Source organism: Vipera ursinii (genome assembly GCF_947247035.1).
Source record: "Vipera ursinii genome assembly, chromosome: 14".
Lineage (NCBI taxonomy): Eukaryota > Metazoa > Chordata > Lepidosauria > Squamata > Viperidae > Vipera > Vipera ursinii.
In genome coordinates this window covers 4,853,527-4,875,419 of record NC_139527.1, presented here as the reverse complement: position 1 = coordinate 4,875,419, position 21,893 = coordinate 4,853,527, and the positions used below count along the sequence as shown (strand labels likewise).

At 45.1% G+C, this 21,893-nt stretch overlaps 2 protein-coding genes across 6 annotated transcripts in view; both read right to left on the bottom strand.

Annotated features, from left to right (window-relative positions):
- Positions 1-21,893, bottom strand: part of LOC310646846 (immunoglobulin lambda-1 light chain-like) — a 129,012-nt gene that overhangs the window by 44,348 nt on the left and 62,771 nt on the right. The window lies entirely within an intron of this gene.
- LOC310646847 (immunoglobulin lambda-1 light chain-like) overlaps positions 1-21,893 on the bottom strand; it is a 47,765-nt gene that overhangs the window by 23,964 nt on the left and 1,908 nt on the right. The window contains exons 1-2 of one of the 2 annotated variants that reach the window (XM_083373605.1): positions 21,034-21,146; positions 20,592-20,880 (exon numbers count right to left, since the gene is read on the bottom strand). In XM_083373605.1, the coding sequence (XP_083229731.1) occupies positions 20,592-20,880; positions 21,034-21,079 (335 nt within the window). In that variant the 5' untranslated portion in view covers positions 21,080-21,146. Of the gene's footprint in view, positions 1-20,591; positions 20,881-21,033; positions 21,147-21,893 lie in introns of those variants that run through there. The other variant, XM_083373606.1, reaches the window with a different exon arrangement.

Below are 21,893 nucleotides of genomic sequence, written 5' to 3'. Positions count from 1 at the left end.
TGTCCCATTCAAGCTTTGACCAGCTCTGACCCCGATTAGCTATTCCAGGATTAGCCATGTACAGTCCTGTGTATAGATGGGCGTATCAACTCATTTGGACTCAGGTGGAGTGTGGAAAAGATAAATGCTGCTGCTAATGTCAGTGTTCTGGTTTAAGACTTTGGGCCTCGGGGGACATTGATGGTCCTTCTGGATTGCAGTAATCTTAGAGCTAGCTCCGAAGAGATTTTGAGGTCTTTATTAAAGTTTTGTAGGCTAGTGGAAGAGCTCCTCCAGGTGGCCACAGAGAGGAGAAGACCTGCTAATTTTCTCTTTCTGGGCTGAATCGTCTTCTCAAAACATGCTTTTTTTAATGACTAAATATGTGAATATTCCATTAAAGGTAGACGTTCCCTTGTTGCTGTGTAGGCAGGAAGCAATGTTTTGGGTCACAAAGTAGACATCTACTTTGTAGTCTGTTCAATATGAAGAAGGAATTAAACTGAAATGAATTTTAAAGCCTTCCAGTTTTCTCTTCCAACATTTTGTTTCGTGTTAAAGATGGTTAAAGCACCTCTTAGGAACCTCCTTTGAGTTTTGTTCCAAGCAGCCTTATGACTCTCTGAATCTCAAGTCACTGCAGCCATCCCCACACTGGGATCGAGAAAGCTTGAAAGAAGATAAATAACGGTCCTGCTATGGGTTTAGTTTCCTGTCCGAAGGGAGTGTTGACGGAGACAAGCCCTTCACAACTCATAGCTGATGGAATTGTCCACAAGTGCTGTGCAGACCTCAAGGAGGAATTGAAGCATGACATCAAGTCAAGCAGAGAAATGGGCTGGACAACCGTTCATCTCAAGAGGTATGGGCTTTCCTCCTTGAGCAGAGAGTTGGACAAGATGACCACCAAGGTCGCTTCCACTTCTCTTCTCAAGGGAAGCCTCTGTCTGCTCTTCATAAAGCACTGGCCAGCTTCATTGAAGCTTCTGTCTCAACCTGAGGGAAAAGGGACGTTGCTTGAAGAAGTGCGAACACTAAAAGGGCTCTTGAACGCTGCTGCTCCTCCTTGCATTGGGAGGTTTTTATCTCAGTTCCTCATGGGTTTGTACCACTGTGGAGCACATTACTAGCACCATACCACACACTACAGTAATAATCAGCCTCATCTTCTGCCTGGACATCCCTGATGGTCAAATACCATTTATTTTGGTTGTTTTCCTTGGAGGCAGAGAAGCGACTGAGGTCTCCAGAGCCTGCGCTTGCACTACTGTAATAACGATAAAGGAATCTGGGAGGACCTCCTTCTTTTTGTTGATACCACGTTTGGTAGTAAGATGTTACTTGTCCACTGCTCAGGGAACAAGAGAGTTTGGCCGACTGTCCTGGAGAAGGTGACATGGAGGATTCCTGAATCACGGTAGGCTGAGAACTGGATCCTGAGGAAAGAGTAAAGTTCTAAGTTTATGTTCTTGGGGTCATTTCTTGGGAAGGTTCTTGTGGTGGGGATCCTTCACTCACCTGTGCACCAGATCCCCAGAAGGACAATGAGAGATGCTGCCAACATGTTGAGAAATTCTTGGACTTCTGGAGATTGAACCCCTGCGTTAATACAAGTACCTTTTATGGGGGGCTTCCTAGGTCAACCGATTTGCATGGTTTGCTCCTCCTCATCCTTCTTTCCTGACTTCTCATTGGTTCATGTGTCCCAATAGAGGGGAACCTTCATGCAGGTGATGCTTACTTATTTTCTAGCATCAGGGTGTCTCCTGACAGATAGTAGAGGATGGTTGGCTAGTTATTGGTCTAGGAGGGGACCAGCTTGGATCTTGTTTCCTCCCCCTGGCATGGAAGCAAGGTGGGCGGTTTGAGGCATTGACTATTCTCAACTCTTCCTTGGGATCTCAAAAAACATCCTTGAAGAAGACCGTGGCAAGCAGATCTCCCTCTCCTCAATTTATTCAGGGTCAGCTATGTTCAGTCTATCTGTTGCTTTGTCTATTTCTCACAAGGATGTTGGGTCAAAATGCTGTTGACATTCCCTTTGTCTGGTTCTAAGAGTGATGTTAGCAAACCATTGTCTTCAAGTATTTGCCTGTAACCACATGAAGCCTCTTCATCACACCTCCAGCCATCTAACCACATCCAGCCTCTTTGTCACAAGAAACTATTGCTCCTCCTATACAGAGACTTACAAATCTGGAAGGAATGATTTTTCTTTAGATGCCATCAGAATTGACCAAAGTAAATGTTTGGGCAGAGCTTTATGTTCATCACATTGGAGTGTGCATTTACATGGACAGATACGACAGAGAGAGAGAGAGAGAGAGAGAGAGAGAGAGAGAGAGAGTGTCAGAGTCAGAGTCAGAGTCAGAGACAGAGACAGAGTGTGTGTGAGAGAGAGACAGAGAGAGACAGAGAAAATGAAATAAAGAGACAGAGAGAGAGAGAGACAGAAATACAGAGGGACAGAGAGACAGCAAGACAGAGAGGCAGAGAGACGGATAGAGACAGAGAGAGAGACACACAGAGACACACACACAGAGGCAGACAGAGAGACAGAGAGTGAGAGACAGATACACACAAACACAGAGAGAGAGAGAGAGAGAGAGACAGAGACAGAGACAGAGAAAGAGAATAAATAGACAGATAGACAGAAGATAAATATAACTGGGATTCCTCCAGATTGGAATGAATGTCATTGTAGAATTATGATGAGCAAAGCAGATTGGAATCATTTGTGTTGTTTTTATTTTTTTTTAAAGAATGAATTGACATTTGTTGCAAAATCCGAACTTTCAGTTCACCAAGGTTATGTTTATAGCCCCGCCAATTCTTAAACCGTCTGTGCATCGAAGTGTACAAGGCCAGGTGGATGGTAGGTGGAAGGCAGAAGCCAGCTCGGGCAAGAGTTTTTGTCTCACTTCTGCATGTGACTGTATCACTGTGATACCACCAGTTGCTGCCACTGCTGTAACCTCCACCACAATAGTAATCAGCCTCATCGTCAGCCTGGAGGTTTGTAATGGTTAAATAGGCTGCATTGGCAGAGGCGTCAATGGACCCCGTGAACCGGCCGTTACGGTTGTCATCATAGAGAAGGTATTTGGGGCTCTCTCCAGCCTTCTGTTGGTACCAAGATATGTAATAGCTGCCCACCTGGCTGTCTCGGCTCATGACACATGAGATATTGGCCAGTTGTCTCAGGGGAAAGGATTGTGTGGCAGGTTGAGTCAAGGTATACTGTGAGTTCGCTCCTGAAAGGAGAAAAGGGAGAAAAGAGAAGATGACACGGAGGAATTCCTGAGTCCTCTACGCTGAGAACTGGATCCTGGCGAAAGGCTAGTTCCCCAAGTTTGTGTTCTTGCTCACATTATTGGGGGAGGATTCTTCTATTGGGTGGTCCTTGGCTCACCTGTGCACCAGATCCCCAAAAGGACAATCAGAGATGCAGCCAACATGTTGAGGGCTTCTGGGTGTCTGGAGAATGAGCTGCTGTGTTAACGCAAGTGAACTTTATTGGGGGCTCTTTAGATCAACCCTCTTTGTTTGTGGGTCTGTTTGCATGCCGAGCTCCTCCTCCTGCTGTCCTGACTTCTCATTGGTCCATGTCTTCCACAGAGTAGAACTGTCAGACAGGAAATGCTTCAAAATTTCCTTCCCTGGAACTAGGATGGAGATGCTGGGATCCTGGGCTACTCGGGAGAGAAGCCTTGGTAGTGTCCCATTCAAGCTTTGACCAGCTCTGACCCTGATTAGCTATTCCAGGATTAGCCATGTACAGTCCTGTGTATAGATGGGCGTATCAGCTCATTGGGACTCAGGTGGAGTGTGGGAAAAATAAATGCTGCTCCTAATGTCAGTGTTCTGGTTTAAGACTTTGGGCCTCGGGGGACATTGATGGTCCTTCTGGATTGCAGTAATCTTAGAGCTAGCTCCGAAGAGATTTTGAGGTCTTTATTAAAGTTTTGTAGGCTAGTGGAAGAGCTCCTCCAGGTGGCCACAGAGAGGAGAAGACCTGCTAATTTTCTCTTTCTGGGCTGAATCGTCTTCTCAAAACATGCTTTTTTAATGACTAAATACGTGAATATTCCATTAAAGGTAGACGTTCCCTTGTTGCTGTGTAGGCAGGAAGCAATGTTTTGGGTCACAAAGTAGACATCTTTTGGGCAGTCTGTTCAATATGAAGAAGGAATTAAACTGAAATGAATTTTCAAGCCTTCCAGTTTTCTCTTCCAACATTTTGTTTTGTGCTAAAGATGGTTAAAGCACCTCTTAGGAACCTCCTTTGTGTTTTGTTCCAAGCAGCCTTATGACTCTCTGAATCTCAAGTCACTGCAGCCATCCCCACACTGGGATCGAGAAAGCTTGAAAGAAGATAAATAACGGTCCTGCTATGGGTTTAGTTTCCTGTCCGAAGGGAGTGTTGACGGAGACAAGCCCTTCACAACTCATAGCTGATGGAATTGTCCACAAGTGCTGTGCAGACCTCAAGGAGGAATTGAAGCATGACATCAAGTTAAGCAGAGAAATGGGCTGGACAACTGTTCATCTCAAGAGGTATGGGCTTTCCTCCTTGAGCAGAGAGGTGGACAAGATGACCACCAAGGTCTCTTCTACTTCTCTTCTCAAGGGAAGCCTCTGTCTGCTCTTCATAAAGCACTGGCCAGCTTCATTGAAGCTTCTGTCTCAACCAGAGGGAAAAGGGATGTTGCTTGAAGAAGTGCGAACACTAAAAGGGCTCTTGAACGCTGCTGCTCCTCCTTGCATTGGGAGGTTTTCGTCTCAGTTCCTCATGGGTTTGTACCACTGTGGAACTCATTACTAGCACCATACCACAGAGCACAGTAATAATCAGCCTCATCTTCTGCCTGGACGTCCCTGATGGTCAAATACCATTTATTTTGGTTGCTTTCCTTGGAGGCAGAGAAGCGACTGAGGTCTCCAGAGCCTGCAGTTGCACTGCTGTAATAACGATAAAGGAATCTGGGTGGACGTCCTTCTTTTTGCTGATACCAGGACTGAGCATAAGATGTTACTTGTCCACTACTCAGGGAACAAGAGAGCTTGACCGTCTCTCCTCGGGAAGGTGACATGGAGGATTCCTGAATCACTGTAGGCTGAGAACTGGATCCTGGGGAAAGAATAAAAGTCTTGGTTTCTGTTGTTGGGCTAATAATGTAGATAGGGGTCTCGTGTTGGGTGGTCCTTCACTCACCTGTGCACCAGATCCCCAGAAGGACAATGAGAGAGACTCCCAACATGTTGAGAAGTTATTGGACGTCTAGAGATTGAACCCCTCTGTCAATACAGGTGAACTTTAATGGGGGTTCCCTACATCAACCCTCCTTCTTTGAGGATCCGTTTGCATGCCTGGCTCCTCCTCCTGCTTCCCTGCCCTCTCATTGGTCCATGTCTTCCACCAGAGTGGGACTTTCAGATAAGAAAGGGTTCTAAGTTTCCATGATTGAATTTATCATAGAGAGGCTGAGATCCTGGGCTACGCAGAAGAGAGTCCTTGGGTAGTGTCCCATTCAAGCTTTGACCAGCTCTCACCCCGCTTAGCTTTTTCAGGATCAGCCATTTGCGATAACGTTTACAGATGGTTGCATCAGCTCATTTCACTCTGGTGCAGAGTGGGAAAATAGATAGTGTTCTGGTTTAAGAACCTGGGCTTCACGGGAGCTGGAGTGCAGTCATCTTATACCAGGGTTAATTGTTAAAAAATTTCAAAGGTCCTGTTAGTGCAAGAGCTCCCCCAGGTGATCACAGGGAGGAGAGGATCAGCCCATTTTCTCTGTCTGGACTGAATCATCTTCTCAAAAGACTAAACAGTTGACCGTTCCATTGAAAGCAGATGTTCCCTCAACCAATGGATTGGGCCACAAAGGGAACGTCTTTTGGGACTGCGCTCAAATGACGTTTCAAGTCTTAAGAGTTTTCTAACACTTGGTTTTGTGTTAAAGATGTTTAAAGCATCTTTTGGAACTTCCTTTATGTGTTTTCTCAAAGGCCTATGACTCTGCGACTGCTGCTCCTCCTTGCATTGGGAGGTTCTTGTCTCAGTTCCTCTTGGGTTTCTATCACTGTGGCGCACATTACTAGGGTGATACCACACAGCACAGTAATAATCAGCCTCATCTTCTGCCTGGACGTCCCTGATGGTCAAATACCATTTATTTTGGTTGCTTTCCTTGGAGGCAGAGAAGCGGCTGAGGTCTCCAGAGCCTGCGCTTGCACTGATGTAGTAATAATAAAGGAATCTGGGAGGACCTCCTTCTTTTTGCTGATACCAGGACTGAGCATAAGATGTTACTTGTCCACTACTCAGGGAACAAGAGAGCTTGACCGTCTCTCCTCGGGTAGGTGACATGGAGGATTCCTGAATCACTGTAGGCTGAGAACTGGATCCTGGGGAAAGAATAAAAGTCTTGGTTTGTGTTCTTGGGCTGATAATGTAGATAGGGGTCTCGTGTTGGGTGGTCCTTCACTCACCTGTGCACCAGATCCCCAGAAGGACAATGAGAGAGACTCCCAACATGTTGAGAAGTTATTGGGCGTCTAGAGATGGAACCCCTCTGTCAATGCAGGTGAACTTTAATGGGGGTTCCTTACATCAACCCTCCTTCTTTGAGGATCCATTTGCATGCCTGGCTCCTCCTCCTGCTTTCCTGCCCTTTCATTGGTCCATTGCTTCCATCAGAGTGGGACTTTCAAACTGGTGATGCTGCTAAATGTCCTTGACTGAAGCTATCAAAGAGATGCTGAGATCTTGTGCTACGCAGAAGAAAGTCCTTGGGTAGTGTCCCATTCAAGCTTTGACCAGCTCTGACCCCGCTTATCGTTTTCAGGATCAGCCATGTACAATCCCGTGTATAGATGGGTGTGTTGTCTCATTTGGACTCAGGTGGGGCATGGGGAAAATAACTAGTGCTCATATTTTCAGTGCTCTGGTTTAAGAACTTTTAAGAGCCTTGGTGGAGCAGTGGGCTAATGCCTCCTTAAGTAACACCAGCTGCCTGCAATGAGTGCAGGTTCGCGTCCCACCAGGCTCAAGGTTGACTCAGCCTTCCATCCTTCCGAGGTAGGTAAAATGAGGACCTAGATTGTTGGGGGGGGGGCAATAAGCTGACTTTGTAAAAATGCCACTTGGGGGGGGGAAGCCCTAATAAGCAGGCATATATGTAGAATGAAGGCTATTGCTAAGCACATTGATTTGTGCTTCTTAGATTGTAAGCCGTCCTGAGTCTTCGGAGAAGGGCGGAATATAAATGGGATTAAAAAAACAAAACAAAACTTGGGCTTCAGGAGACAGTGACGGTCCTTCCGGATTGCAGTCATCTTATGTCAAGATTAAACCTGAAATGGTTTCAAGAACCCTATAAAAGAAGGTGGAATCTAGACAATGAGCTCCTCCAGCCTCCGCCCGCTACTCATAAAGAACAGGCCAGCTGTATTGAAGCTTTTCTCTGAGCCCGAAGGAAAAGGGACGTTGCTTGAAGAGCTGAGATCACTACAAGGACTCTTGGAAACTGCTGTTCTCTCTTGCCGTGTTTTTTTTTTGGGGGGGGGGTTCTCTCAGTTCCTCATAGGTTTGTATCCAGTGCTTTTTTTTGTAAAAGAAGATTTTTTACTTAGAACTTCATTGATGTTTCTTCTTGCAGCATTCGGACTCTATGAAACTCCATTCACTGCTCTGGTTCCCACCCTGGGATCTAGACAGCTTGGAAGAAGAGGAGTGACGGGCCTGCTATGGGTTCAGCTCCCACCTCAAGGGAGGGACATCCATGCTGGGCACCTTATTTGGGGAGAATCTCATTTCCGTGGTGTTTGGATTGAGGGAGAGAAAGCTTTCCACTAAGAAATCTTTGTTAATGGAAAGATCCAAGAAGGACGCGGAAGGTTCAAAGAGAAATTGTTTCAAACAAGCATGACATCAAGGGGAGCCTCTATATGCTACTCATAAAGAACAGACCAGCTTCAATGGATCTTCTGTCTCAACTCGAGAGAAAAGGGACGTTGCTTGAGGAAGTGAGATCGCTAAGAGGAGTCTTGAACGCTGCTACTCCTCCTTGCATTGGGAGGTTTTTGTCTTAGTTCCTCATGGGTTTGTATCACCGTGGAACACATTACTAGCACCATACCACACACTACAGTAATAAGCAGCCTCATCCCCTGGCTGGACATCCCTGATGGTCAAATACCATTTATTTTGGTTGCTTTCCTTGGAGGCAGAGAAGCGGCTGAGGTCTCCAGAGCCTGCGCTTGCACTGCTGTAGTAATAATAAAGGAATCTGGGTGGACCTCCTTCTTTTTGCTGAAACCAACGTTGGTGGTAAGATGTTACTTGTCCACCACTCAGGGAACAAGAGAGCTTGACCGTCTCTCCTTGGGAAGATGACATGGAAGATTCCTGAATCACTGTAGGCTGAGAACTGGATCCTGGGAAGAGAATGAAGCTCTAGGTTTGTGATCTTGGGTTGATAACATGAATAGGGGTCGTGTTTGGGGTGGCCCTTCACTCACCTGTGCACCAGATCCCCAGAAGGACAACGAGAGATGCTGTGAACATGTTGAGAAGTTCTCAAGCTTCTGGAGATTGAGCCCCTGTGTTAAAACAAGTGGACTTTATCGGGGGGCTCCCATGATCAGGTCTGCTTGGTTCAGAAACTATTTGCATGCTTAGCTCCTCCTCCTCCTTTCCTGACTTCTCATTGGAGCATACCTTCCATCAGAGTCGGACTTTCAGACAGCTGATGCTTCTCAAATCCCTTGCCTGAAGCTGTCTTGGAGACGCTGTGATGCTCTGCTTCAGAAAGGGGAGTCCTTGGGAGTGTCCCATCCAAGCTTTGACCCAGCTCTGAGCATGCTTAACTTTTTCAGGATCAGCCATTGTACAGTCATATACCCAGATGCGTGTATCAGCTCAATCAGACTCGGGTGGAGAGTGGGGAATAAACAGTGTTCATCATTTCAGTATTCTGGTTTTAGACTTCGGGCTTCAGGAGCCAGGGCTGATTCTTCTGGATTGCTCTTAAGGAAATAGAGTTTTATTTCCTTAAGGTTGAAGATTTCAGAAAGCCAAAAGCTGGTGTCCGTCCAGGAGAGCTTATTCATGTCTCTGCCATCAGACATGATTGTGAAACCAGATACTTCCGCAAGCTCTACACGTGGCTGAACAAAATCTGTAATTGGCGCAAAAATGATTGCTGCCACACCCCTTACATCTCGGTAAGAGAACTGCCTTGTAACTGTCCTCGCGCTGGTGGCTGTTGCGGTCTTGCGCATTGGGTTTAGTTTAGTTTATTAGACTTATATACCGCCCTTCTCCCGTAGGACTCAGGGCGGTTCACAAGGTTCTTTAAAAGAAACAATACCACAATTACAAAAATTAAAACAATTAAAATGATGATATTAAACCAGTTGTCTTCCGGGTGAGGTTCAAGGTCTTGGTTATGATCTTTAAGTCCTTACATGGCATGGGTCCGGGATACCTCGAGGACCACCTGCTGCCGGCGTCAACTCCCCTCCGCCCTGTGCGCGCCCACAGAGAAGGCCTCCTCAGGGTGCCTCCGGTCAGGGAATGTCGACTGGTGGCCCCCAGGGGGAGGGCCTTCTCTGTGGGTGCCCCGGCACTATGGAACCAACTGCCGGTTGAGCTCCAGATGGCATCGGACCTCCGATCCTTCCGTCGCGGGTTGAAGACCCACTTGTTTGAGTTAGCTGGTCTGGCCTGAAGGGGAATATGGGTTTTTTAATGGGTTTTATTATTTTACTATTGCTGTATTTTAATTGGGCATGGTTTAATTCTCTTTTAATTTTTGTATAGCTATTTATATATGCCCTGTGAACCGCCCTGAGTCCCTAGGGAGAAGGGTGGTATAGAAATCCAAATTAAAAAAACAAAAAACCTTGAATATAAAAATCCTAATTAAAACCAATTAAAACCCCAATTAATACCCTCAGTCCAGGCCAGAAAGCTCAAAGAGCCAGGTCTTCAGGTCCCGGCGGAATGAGCGGAGGTCAGGGGCAGTTCTAAGCTCTACAGGCAGCTGGTTCCAACACCTCACCCCCCCCCCCATCATTAAAGATGGAATAGGCTGGTTAGTCCGAGATGCCGGTATGCATAGCCACTCAGTCTTGGCAGGATTGCTTTTGGAGTCCGTTGATTTCCGGCTCTTCTTCCTCGGAAGATTCTCCGGTGCGTTTGGCATCTTCAAGGTGGACCGTTTCTTCGATCCTGGTCGATTTGGCGGGCTGTACTGTTTGCACCATGCCCCCGGGCAGCTTCGTCGGCCATCACCTCCTCCAGTTCCTTCAGCTTAAAGCGAAGGGGTGCATCTGGCGGAAGTGAAATTAAGAAATCCACTTAAGTTGCTGCTTTTTGCATCGGAGGTTTTGCAAAGGATAACTTGCATATTCGCAACTGCTGTTGCACGTTCCTAAGTACCGTTGAAGCTTGGGTGCTTTTCCTTAGCAAGTTGTCTGCATGCGGCCATTAGGTTCCGAACAGAGTTTAGTGAAATGTTTTGTGTAAAGACCGCCAATGAATTATTCAGACGAGGAGTTGAATGGAACAGAGCATAAGAAAGGGTCTTTCTGGGTGCGGCCTTAGTGGGGTCTTTCCCAATGGGGTGGTCCCCAGGGAGATTGGATTTCCCCCCTACCCCCCCCCCCCCCGATAATCAGGCACTGTGATCAGCTTGCAGGCATGTACAGATACAAGCAGACATAGAAGTCCAGGTGTTCTATTCTTTTGCAACAGAGGGGTGGTCAAGCAGAGCAGGAAGAAGCAACGGGGAGGTGAAAATATTTTAATGATGCAGAGAGAGAGCTACCCCACATGGTCAAATCTCTGCTGAGACAGATTGCATTGCCTTTTCTGATATGATTTTAAAAAACAGTAAGGGGACAGTTTTTAAAGGTTCAGGGAAACTGTTATGTATCCTGAGGCAGGCATCTGCATAGCAACAGCCACCAGGGGAGTGGCCTGGACGGTTTTGGCGGGAAACCTAGTTTTGGCGGGAAACCTAGGGCCAACCCCATTGGCTGGCCGCCTGCCTGGCTAGGTATATAAGGAGGCCAGGTTACCCTTGTTCTCCAGTACGTTTCCCCCCCCCACAATAAAGAGCTGAACACGTACTCCGGCTGGCGTCTCTTCCTTGCGTCGAACCCACTACATTACAGAAACGTACCTGCGCAACCCCTTCTCACAGTTTAAAACAAAGTGTTATGTGGTGGTTAGGGTCATAGACTAGGAAGGAAGAGGTGGCAGTGGAAACCCAACTTTTAAACTTGATTTCATTCTAACAGGAATCGTTTCCCATCAATTGTTGAGCTTTAGAGCATTGCTCCCGAAGGGAGAAAACATCCAATCTGCTCCTTGCACTTCTGATATTTTTTTGGGGAAATGAACTATTTGTTTCGGCCAACAAAATTGAAATCATATAGACATGAAAGAAGAGCTGGAATCAATTTTCTCTGGTTAATAATCAGGGTGAGTGGAATATTCTTCTTTCTTTGAAATCCCCATTGGTGCATCTCCGTTACTTCTACAAGTCCGGCATGCATTGAATCGCGCAGTCTTTGCCTCGCTACTTTTCCACCCTAACCCTTCTCACAGCCTAGATATACCAGGCCAGAGATCTGAATCATAAGGGAACAAAATGAATACCAGGCCAGCCACCTTATGTTTTTCCTTCCTGTGAGAAATAGGTGTGATATTCTGAAATTTTAACCCAAAGGGAAAGACACAGTAAAAAGTTACCGAATGCAATGTTTTTATTGCAACCGTGGTGAAGACGGTGAATTGATTCCTGTTTGTTTTTTTCTGTTTTACTCGAAAGTGACGCAGGAGAAGATCTTTGTGCTTAGCAAGGCTGAGAGAAGAACTGAGTCTGTTCTTAAGGACTAATTGACGAGAAATATCAGTTTCCAAAGTGTGATCAAAAGGGAAAAACAACGCAGTCAAAAGTTACCGAAGGCCATATTTTTATTGTAACCGTTGTAGATTGCCAATTGATCTCATTTCATCCAAAAGTGAAGCAAGACCAGATCTTTAGGCTGATTGGCAGAGAATTCAGTCTGTTCTTAAGCATTAACTGTGTAAGTGTTTCCCAGGCTGGGCTGATGGTTCGTTGTGCAAGTAAGCACAACGAGAGTTTTTTCCCCTCACTTCTGCAAGTGCGTGTGTCACTGTGGATACCTCCAGGTGCTGCCACTTCCATAATAACTACCACAATAGTAATAGTAAGGACTAATTAATTGTGTGTTTCCCAGGCCAGGTTGATGGTTCGTTTGGGGGAAGAAGGAAGTGTTCTCAAGCAAGCACAACGGGAGGTTTTTGTCTCACTTCTGCAAGTGAGTGTGTCACCGTGGATACCTCCAGCTGCTGCCACTGCCATAATAACTACCACAGTAGTAATTAGCCTCATCGTCAGCCTGGATGTTTGTAATGGTTAAATAGGCTGCATTGGCAGAGGTGTCCTTGGACCCTGTGAACTGGCCATTGCTGTTGGCATCATAGAGAAGGTATTTGGGGCTCTCTCCAGCCTTCTGTTGGTACCAATGTATGTTATAGCTGCCCACCTGGCTATCTCGGCTCATGACACATGAGATCTTGGCCGGTTGTCTCAGGGGAAAGGATTGTGCCTCAGGCTGAGTCAAGGTATACTGTGAGTTGGCTCCTGAAAGGAAAAAAGGGAGAGAATGAAGGTGGACATCCAACAGATCCACTCTTGGTGTATCTTTTGAAGAGCTGCTCTGATTGAAATCCAGACATCACTGACTTTCGATGGGTTGGGAGGCATGGAAGCGGGTGGCTTTCATATTAGCATCAAACCCTGGCTACAACTTGAACTTGATGCTTTCCGAACCATAACTGCTGGCAGTGGTAAATTCACAAGTGAGAATTGTTCCGAAATTACCTGTACACCATAGGAAGAAGAAGGTGAAGAGCAGAGACCACACCATGATGGAGAAGTGAGCTTTCTGAGAAACTCAGAGTGGGAGATTGACGTGGTTCTTATAAACCCACGGGAATCTGGGCCCAGCCCTTTATGCAAAATCAGCTTGCATCTCATTAGCTGGCTTTGGATAAGAAGAATTACACTCAAAGTAAAGAAATGGTTTCCTGCTCTTATTTGTATGTCTTGTTTCATTCATCATTCTTGGTCCCTTGGAGATATTTAGGTTGGCCATGTTGCAGCAGCTGGTTTGGTATAAGATAACAATAGTAATAGCAGTATCATTTAGACTTATATACTGCTTCATAGTGCTTCCCTAAGTGGTTTACAGAGTCATCTTCTTGCCCCCAACAATCCGGGTCCTCATTTTACTGATCTCAGAAGGATGGAAGGCTGAGTCAACCTTGAGGCGGTGAGAATCGAACTGCTGGCAGTCGGGAGAATTAGCCTGCAATACTGCATTCTAACCACTGTGCCACCACAGCTCTTGGTCCCTGTGGACCTCCTTCTGTTCTTGTATATGATGGATAGGAGAGGATCTTTCTCAAGTTCTGTTGAAATCTACAAACAGCCTTTCTCCCAATCTTTTGAACAACTGATTTGCGAAATTCAGACGCACACTTTCTTAAAGCAGTGGTAAAGTTTTCTAAGTTCTTATCCCACCAGGAATATATCCCCAGTGATTTGGAGTGTGTGTGTGTGTGTGTGTGTGTGTGTGTGTGTGTGTGTGGTGGGGGTTGTCACCATTTATACCTGTATAAATTCAATTGTTGCTATCCCCCAGGCAAAGAAAAAAAAATCCTGCAAAGTTTTGAGATAGACAATGTGCATATTTTAGCAACTGCATTCTCGCAGCCCATGTAACCTTGGACATTTTCTGTAGCATGTTGTCTGAATGCAGCCATCAGTTTGCAACACTGCCTACTGAAATGTTTTGTGTAAAAATCAGAGACTGAATTATTCAGGCAAGGCGCTGAATGAAATAGCATATAAGGAAATGTCTTTCTGGGTCTTTCCCAATGGGAGATTGGAGACCCCCCATGCAGATATGTAGTGATGCATCCAGAAAAACAATTTCGGTTGTTCTCTTCAGTCGCAACAGGTGGGTGGCCGAGCAGAGCAAGAAGAAGCAAAACTGGGCAGGAGGAAGTGATGGTGATGCCCTGCCTGATGGCTCTGCTCCAGCATCCAAAACGTGTTAGAGACATCTAGAACTTCTAGAGCAATCAGGTGGATCCCAAGTGGAAGCAGGATGCATGGAAAGGAATATTTTCCTGCATAAGGTGCTTAGTTGCCATTAGGCAACCACTCAAAAAGGGGGGAAGTTCTCCTGCATTCCTCCAGATGATTGACGTGTCCAGACAGAGTGAAGGGACAGACATCTAGAACTTAATCTAGAGCAATCAGATGGATCCAAAGCGGAAGCAGGATGCATGGAAAAGTATACTTTCCTGCATAAGGTACATCATTGCCGTGAAGCAACAGTTCAAATGTAGGAAAGTTCTCCTGCAATTCCTCAAGATGATTTCCATGTCAAGAAATGTTGGGTCCGTAAAAGTGTCAAGGGAGGGGAGAATCACAGGAAGATCATGCCTTGGAGGGTTAGGGAGGTCAGGAGTCAGAAGGTAGCCTTTGCGCCAGAGAGATTCTTGGCTTGGCATTCTTTGTCTCTTGAAGCCCTTGGAACAGGGAGATCTTCCTTTTGGGAGATGGTTGAGCTTCTCCAAGCCAGCCCAGAAGTTTGAATGCCTCAGAAGCAGATTGTCCTGGTTACGACAGATGAAACTCTGCAAAGAACTTTGAGACCTTGTTTACCTTAAAGAATCTTTATTCAGGTTGCGTGGCATCGTCACGTACATGGTGGAAGCCAAAATCTGAATTCCCCTCCCCTAAACACAGAGTATCAAGGCACAATTCCCTCCTCTGATTAACAGTCCTAAATCACGTTCTCCAATTAGTCTGAAATGCAAGCTTTTCCCTCCCTTCTCCAACCTGCCATTTCTTATCATCTCTTATTTCAATAGCCCCTGAAATGTTGTGTCTAACTAGCTCCTGTCACATTCCTCCTCCTCCCCCAAGTATCATGTAATTCTAAGAATAAAGCATAGGAAAGAAAAAGGCTGCATATCTCTATGTTGTCAAAGCAAGTTAGCAGCGTTGACACAGGTTTTTGTTCCACTTCCCCCTTGGTTTGTATCACTGTGCACTGACCACTGTCCCACACCTGGCAGTAGTATACGGCCTCGTCCTGAGCTTGGGCCCTGGAGATGCTAAGGGTGGCTGTGTTGCCGGAGTTGGTGCCAGAGAATCGATCTGAGATCCCTGTAGGCCTGCTGTTATCATCATATATAATCAGAACTGGAGGATTCCCAGGTTTCTGCTGATACCAGTGAACCAATTTGCTTACAATGCCATTTCCTGAACAAGTGATCCTTCCATTCTGTCCCAGGGAGACAGACATGGATGACGGCTGGGTCAGGACATACTGAGCAAAGGATCCTATGCAAAGAAACAAACAAAGAAATTTTTTAAAAAATGTCTTGGGTAAAAGAGCATTTTCACTTGACGAAACATCTAACCAACAACGTCTCTTCTTGCACAGCACCTGAGGAGTTCACGAGCAACGAGAGAAGGAAGGCAGCCCAGAACATGATGCGAACTCTGATGCACTTTCCCTCTGAGGGCAAAAAAAAATAAATCCATCTCCTGCAACTCTTGGGCCTTCCCTTTTAAAGGTCACACGTTTTGTGGCCAACCCACAGATGCAAAGCATTCGCTTTGAAGTAGAAGAGGTAATAGCAGAAGAGGGCACTTTAGGCTGACTCTGCTCACTGCCAGGAGTTCGATCTTGACCGGCTCAAGTTTGACTCAGCCTTCCATCCTTCCGAGGTCGGTAAAATGAGGACCCAGATTGTTGGGAGCAATGTGGTGACTCTGTAAACTGCTTAGCAAAGTACTATGAAGCGGTATACGAGTCTAACTAAGGAGGACTTTTTTGACAGTGAGAAGAATTAATCAATGGAATAGCTTGCCTCCAGAGTTGTGGATACTCCATCACTGGAGGTTTTCAAGAAGAGACTGGACAGCCATTGATCCAGAATGATATAAGGTATAAGGACTCCTGCCTTGGGCAGGGAATTGGACTAGAAGGCCCCCAGGGTCCCTTCTAGCCCTATAATTCTATGACTCTCTCTGTACAATCATTCTAGGTTGTATGTTTGCACAATGCCCACTTAGTTCTCAGGAAGCAATTATGCTAAAAAGCAGCACACATCAACCACTAAAATGCAGCAGCTCTCCTGAAAAATAACAAAGTTTTTCTCTAAGAATCCTGTTTTCACACTGATTTTTTGTGTGTGCTGGACATCAATTGTCCCCAAATCAACATTACGCAATGACCTAACTCTCTGGAGATGTCAACAATGCTGGGAAAGGTAGAAGAAAAGAGGAGAGGAGGATAACCAACATCAACTCTTACAGTGGCAATGGGTCAAAGCATTGGAAGAGCTGAAGAACCATCTTGAAGATACATAATGTTGGAAACTATCTGTCTAGGTGGTCATTAACTTCAATTTGATGGCACGTAATCAATTATACCCAATTTGGTACCCATCTCTTCTTTGTGGTCCTGCATTCTAACTGTGCACTACGTTAGTAAATGGGTGGTCCCTCCTTTTCACTCTAAGAGCTTTTTGTCTCACTTCCTCCTCTGCCTGTTTCACTGTGGCCAGTGGTACGTGCTATCCCACCATAAGAGGCAAAAGTAAACTGCCTCATCCTCAGCCTGGGCCTTGGCAATGCTTAACACAGCTGTGTTCCCCGTTACGGAGCCCGAATATCGTTCTGAGATTCCTGTTGGCCTGGTAGCTCCACTGTAAATAATGAGCTTGGGTGTCTTGCCTGGTTGCTGTTGAAACCATTGCTGATGATTGGCGTGCATGTTATTCCCCATGCAAGTGATCTGGATATTTTGTCCCAGAGGCACGGAGGTTGACTGGGGCTGGTTCACCAAGGGAGAACCTGCAGAGAGAAAGATGGGATTGAGAACCAAGCAAGGTTCCGTTGGAGGAGAAAGAGATCTTCTTTTGCAGTACCTGAGCAAACGTTGAAGGCCATGAAGAAGAGTGATAGCCAGATCATTATGGGCATCCAGAAAAAAACAACAACACAGTTTCCTAAAGCTCAGGATCTCCTCTGGTTCAGACCTTCTCTTTCCCTTTTAAACCTTGTGGAACGTCTGATCCAAGCTCGTATTCAAATTACGAGCTCCTTAGAAAGCACCACCTCCCCTTCACTCCTCCATTCTTGCAGAAGCTACAAAATCAAGGGAGGGTCCCAATTCTTTGTCAGGATTTGAGAGGAGGAGCTTACAGCTGAGCAGATGTTGCTACAAGGCAATCCCAAAGCTTGTCTCAAGGTGTCATCCAGATGGGAGTTCATTCATAACTTTGGGGTGCTCTAAGTACAGGTAGTATATGCAGAAAGGGCCCTATCCCTTTGTGCTCCCAACTGAGAACCAATGGCTTTTCTTACAAAATTCATATCTTTGGAAATTTGGCAAGGGGAAGGGGGGCAAGGAGGAGGAGGAAGAGGAGGAGGGGAGGAGGAGGAGGAGGAAGGAAGAAGGAAGGAAGGAAGAGAAGAAGAAGAAGAAGAAGAAGAAGAAGAAGAAGAAGAAGAAGAAGAAGAAGAAGAAGAAGAAGAAGAAGAAGAAGAAGAAGAAGAAGATGATCCTAAGAACTAATGTATAATTCTGGCATTCATTATATACATTATATTTATTCATAGTTTTTGTTTCCTCTCTGTTGAAGACTTCCAAAGGATGCAGGTGTTAGAACTTCACAGACTGTTGGACAGATATGCTTGACCAGAATTTCTTATTTAAGACCCAGGGTTGCAATAGTACTCTGCATCTCATTAGTTTGAGGGGTGTGCCCTCTGGTGTCTACATTAATTATGGTTACAAATGTTTTTTCTTTATTAGGGCTGGGCAAACATTCAGTACTTCAAATCCGTTTGACTTGAGATTGGGTGAAAAGTATCCCTAAGCTAGACAGCAAGCAAAACGTAGGACATTTTTGAAAGTAAAAAAAAATAAGCAGTAACAACGAATATGAAGATTGGACAATAGAGAAGATGGACAGGAAGATTATTGATGATTTTGAACTTTGAGAATGTCCTGGACAGTCAGAAGAAACAAGCTAACGGATCCTCGAACAGATCAAACCTGAATTGTCACTTGAGGTACAAATAACACAAAGGATTTTTGGCTTCGTTTCAGCTAATTTGATAAACAAAATATTTTTTTTAAAGAAATAAAATCAGACCTCCAGCCAGAATGCATATAGGTCAGGTGTGTGTGTGTGTGTGTGTGTGTGTGTGTGTAAACGACAGAGGAAAAAATGTGGGTCCAACTGAATCTTGGTTCTCGTCTGATAAAAGATCATCGATTCCTTCCAACTGCTTCATTCCGTTTGCATCAGACACAGTTCAGACTGAGCTCTCCAAGGGTTCAAAGTTTCTTCTCTGTGAAGGCAGGAGCTTTTTGTCTTAGTTCCCCATTAGATTGTCTCACTGTGGAACACACCACCGCTGCTATACCACATGTAACAGTAATAATCAGCCTCGTCTTCAGGCTGAAGGCTGGTGATGGTTAAGTAGCCGTTGTTGCCTGATCGGGTTCCCGTGAATCGGTCTGGGATCCCTGGTCCCCTGCTGCAGCCATCACAGTGCACAAAGCGAGGAGCTTCTCCAGATTTCTGCTGAAGCCAGAAAATGGTGTTTGGATTGCTGCTGATGCCACAGGAGAGTTTCATCGTACCTCCTGGAGATCCAGACTGGGAGGCAGGCTGAGTCAAGGTGGCCTGCGAAGTGACGCCTTTACAAAGTGGAGGAAACAACAGCAAATAATGAAGACTTGTTAGATTATCTGGGCTTCCAAAAACCCCAGAACCATCATTTGGATGAACCATATTGGATTTTATATTGTGCAAACCTTGAGAGTTTTTATTGGACTGTTTAAGAAGAGGTCCTCTGCTACTTACATGAGAAATAAGTCAGAAGTGAAAGGGAAAGCATTGCCCAGGCCATGGTGCTTTCCTTCAAAAAAATCTCCCTTTCCAAAAACCAAAGAACGTCTACTCGGGATCCTTCTACCTTCTTACTTAAGCCCTCCTAGAACTGGGAGAAAGGTCCATGCAAATATAAGTACATTGACTGCCTTTCATTGAATTGATTTTGACCAATGAGTGGAGACTACATTTGCATCAGCGGAATGCTTAAGAATATGCCTTTATTTAGGTTTTCTGTCACAATGTGGGACCTGAACAGAACAAGTCCATGGACAGTCCATTTTGCCTGCAATAAAAAGGCAGCTAAAAATGTTTTTCCCTGAACTGGTCCTGCTGTGATTGTGTGTTCATTGTAAAAAGTGTCCCATTCTCTTCATATATATATTTTTTACACCTCTCCATCACCTGGCAATCTCTAACAATATCCAGGCAACCCAAGATTCTTTCATTTTCGTGGCAACCAAATAATGTTCTTTTCTTGGCTTCGTGAAGGTCTTCAAACTCCCATGTATGATGAAGGCTCAGACTCAGGACAAATTCTATCAGATTGACACAAAACTTCCCTTGCAAAAAATAGGGCCGCTAATGTGTCTTTGTTGAAGTTGTTCTGCTGTAATTGTCTTTCCATTCTAAGAAGGGTCACATCATCTCCTTTAAATTGCTTCTCTACGTCACATGGCTTCTCTACATCCATGGCAAACACTTGAAGTTCTGGAACCCAAATGAGAAGGTTCTCTTCTCTTTGTGTCCTTCCATTTCCAATCTGATTCCCCCCAATGTTACCCAGAAGACTGGATCTGCTTTGTTCCATTCAACATCACCAATTCCCTCTGTTTCCAAGACTATTGTGTAATAGCATCATTAGCATAATTGCTCATTGGCAGAATGGTAGATCCTCTCATGCTTCCATAAGCAAATACTGAAACAAGAAAATGTAAGGAGAAGCCAATAACCTTTTGGGGCATAGTCGTATGGGGAACATCTTGAGATGTTCCATCAGAAGCGAATAGCTGTGGGTAATAGAGTCCAAAGATGTATTACCTCCAACCTTTGGCCTCAGTTCATGTGGTCTTTTACTTGATTTGGACCATTTTTGTTGGGTGATGGTGGATATAGGGATGAGGAGAGAGACACGAGGGGAAGGGAAGGGCAGGGTCCGCAGAACCTACCTCAGATCTGCAAGAAGAAAATTCAACTTAGAACTTCTTCATTAAAAAAAAAATCTATTTCTCCCACTTCTTTATTTTCAACTTTAAAACATCAGCCTAGGGAATGAAATCAATGGATTACTAAACAAGTGAGACCTATAACGTGAGTATGTATTAACATATTGTACACTCATCGCTTTAATCTTGAGACTAAAAGAGTGAAGAGGGGTTTTTTCCCTTGTTTTTGTGTGTTATAGTTTGGATTCTTCTTCTGCAAGGTGGATCTCCGGTTTAATCTCAGCCTGGAAGAGATGGCCTTTTCATTAGATCAGAGAAAGACCAATGCAACCTTTGAACAACTCCCTGCTCTGCGAAGGAAGGAGGTTTTTGTCGCAGTTCCCCATTAGATTGTCTCACTGTGGAACACACCACCACTGCTATACCACATGTAACAGTAATAATCGGCCTCATCTTCAGGCTGAAGGCTGGTGATGGTTAAGTAGCCGTTATTGCCTGATCGGGTACCCGTGAATCGGTCTGGGATCCCTGGTCCCCTGTTGCAAGCATCACAGTGCACAAAGCGAGGAGCTTCTCCAGATTTCTGCTGAAGCCAGTAAATGTAGTTTGGATTGCTGCTGATGCCACAGGAGAGTTTCACTGTTCCTCCTGGAGACCCAGACTGGGTGACGGGCTGAGTCAAGGTGGGCTGCGAAGTGACGCCTTTACAAAGTGGGGGAAAAAGAGGAAATAAGGAAGACTTGTTAGATTATCTGGGCTTCCAAAAATCCCAGAACCATCATTTGGATGGATGTTATTGGATTTTATATTATGTTTTTATTGGACAATTTAAGAAGAGGTCCTCCACATACTTACAGGAGACATAAGTCAGAAGTGAAAGGAAAAGCAGTGTCCAGGCCATGTTGCTTTCCTTCAAAAAGTCCCCCTTTCCTAAAACCAAAGAATGTCTACCTGAGATCCTTCTACCTTCCTACTTAAGACCTTCTAGAACTGAAGAAAGGTCTATTGCAATATAAGTATGTTGATTGGCTTTCACTGAATTGGTTTTGACCAATGAGCGGAGAAGACGTTTGCATAAAGGGAATGCTTAAGAAGATGCCTATATTTGTGGTTCTAGAACAGGACAAGTCCTATCAGAAACCCCATTTCCTCTGCAATAAAAAGGCAGCTGAAAGTGTCTTTCTTGAACTTGTTCTGCTGTAACTGTGTTTTGATTGTTAAAAACTGCCCCATTGTCCTCTTTTGTTTACTTCTCTCCATTCACCGGGCAATCTCTAACAATTCCAGGTACAGTGGAATGCAAATGGAAAGACTCCATTCCATTTCAAGTGGGATTCAACACAATATTACCCCAAAAAACTGGGGTTGGTTAGCCTTTGACCACCTCCAACATGTCTCCTGTGAAGTTCTCCCAGAAGAATGTCTGGTTTTGATGATTGCCTAGATGCCAAATTCAGGGGACTAAGTTCAGTTCCTTTATTAACAAAACATGTCACATACAAACCAAAAAAAACCTGCAAGGATTCACGATAGATCCTGGGGGACACCCCCACTGCCCAGCCCATTCCAGCCCCACAACCTTGCCGTGCAATTCCAGACAAGAAGGAGAAACTGTGTAAAGGAAATTATTACAAATCGACAGAAATCTACGGTAGACTGCAACCACATGGAAATCACCCTCAAGAGTTCCTGGAAATGAAAAACTCTCCAGAGTT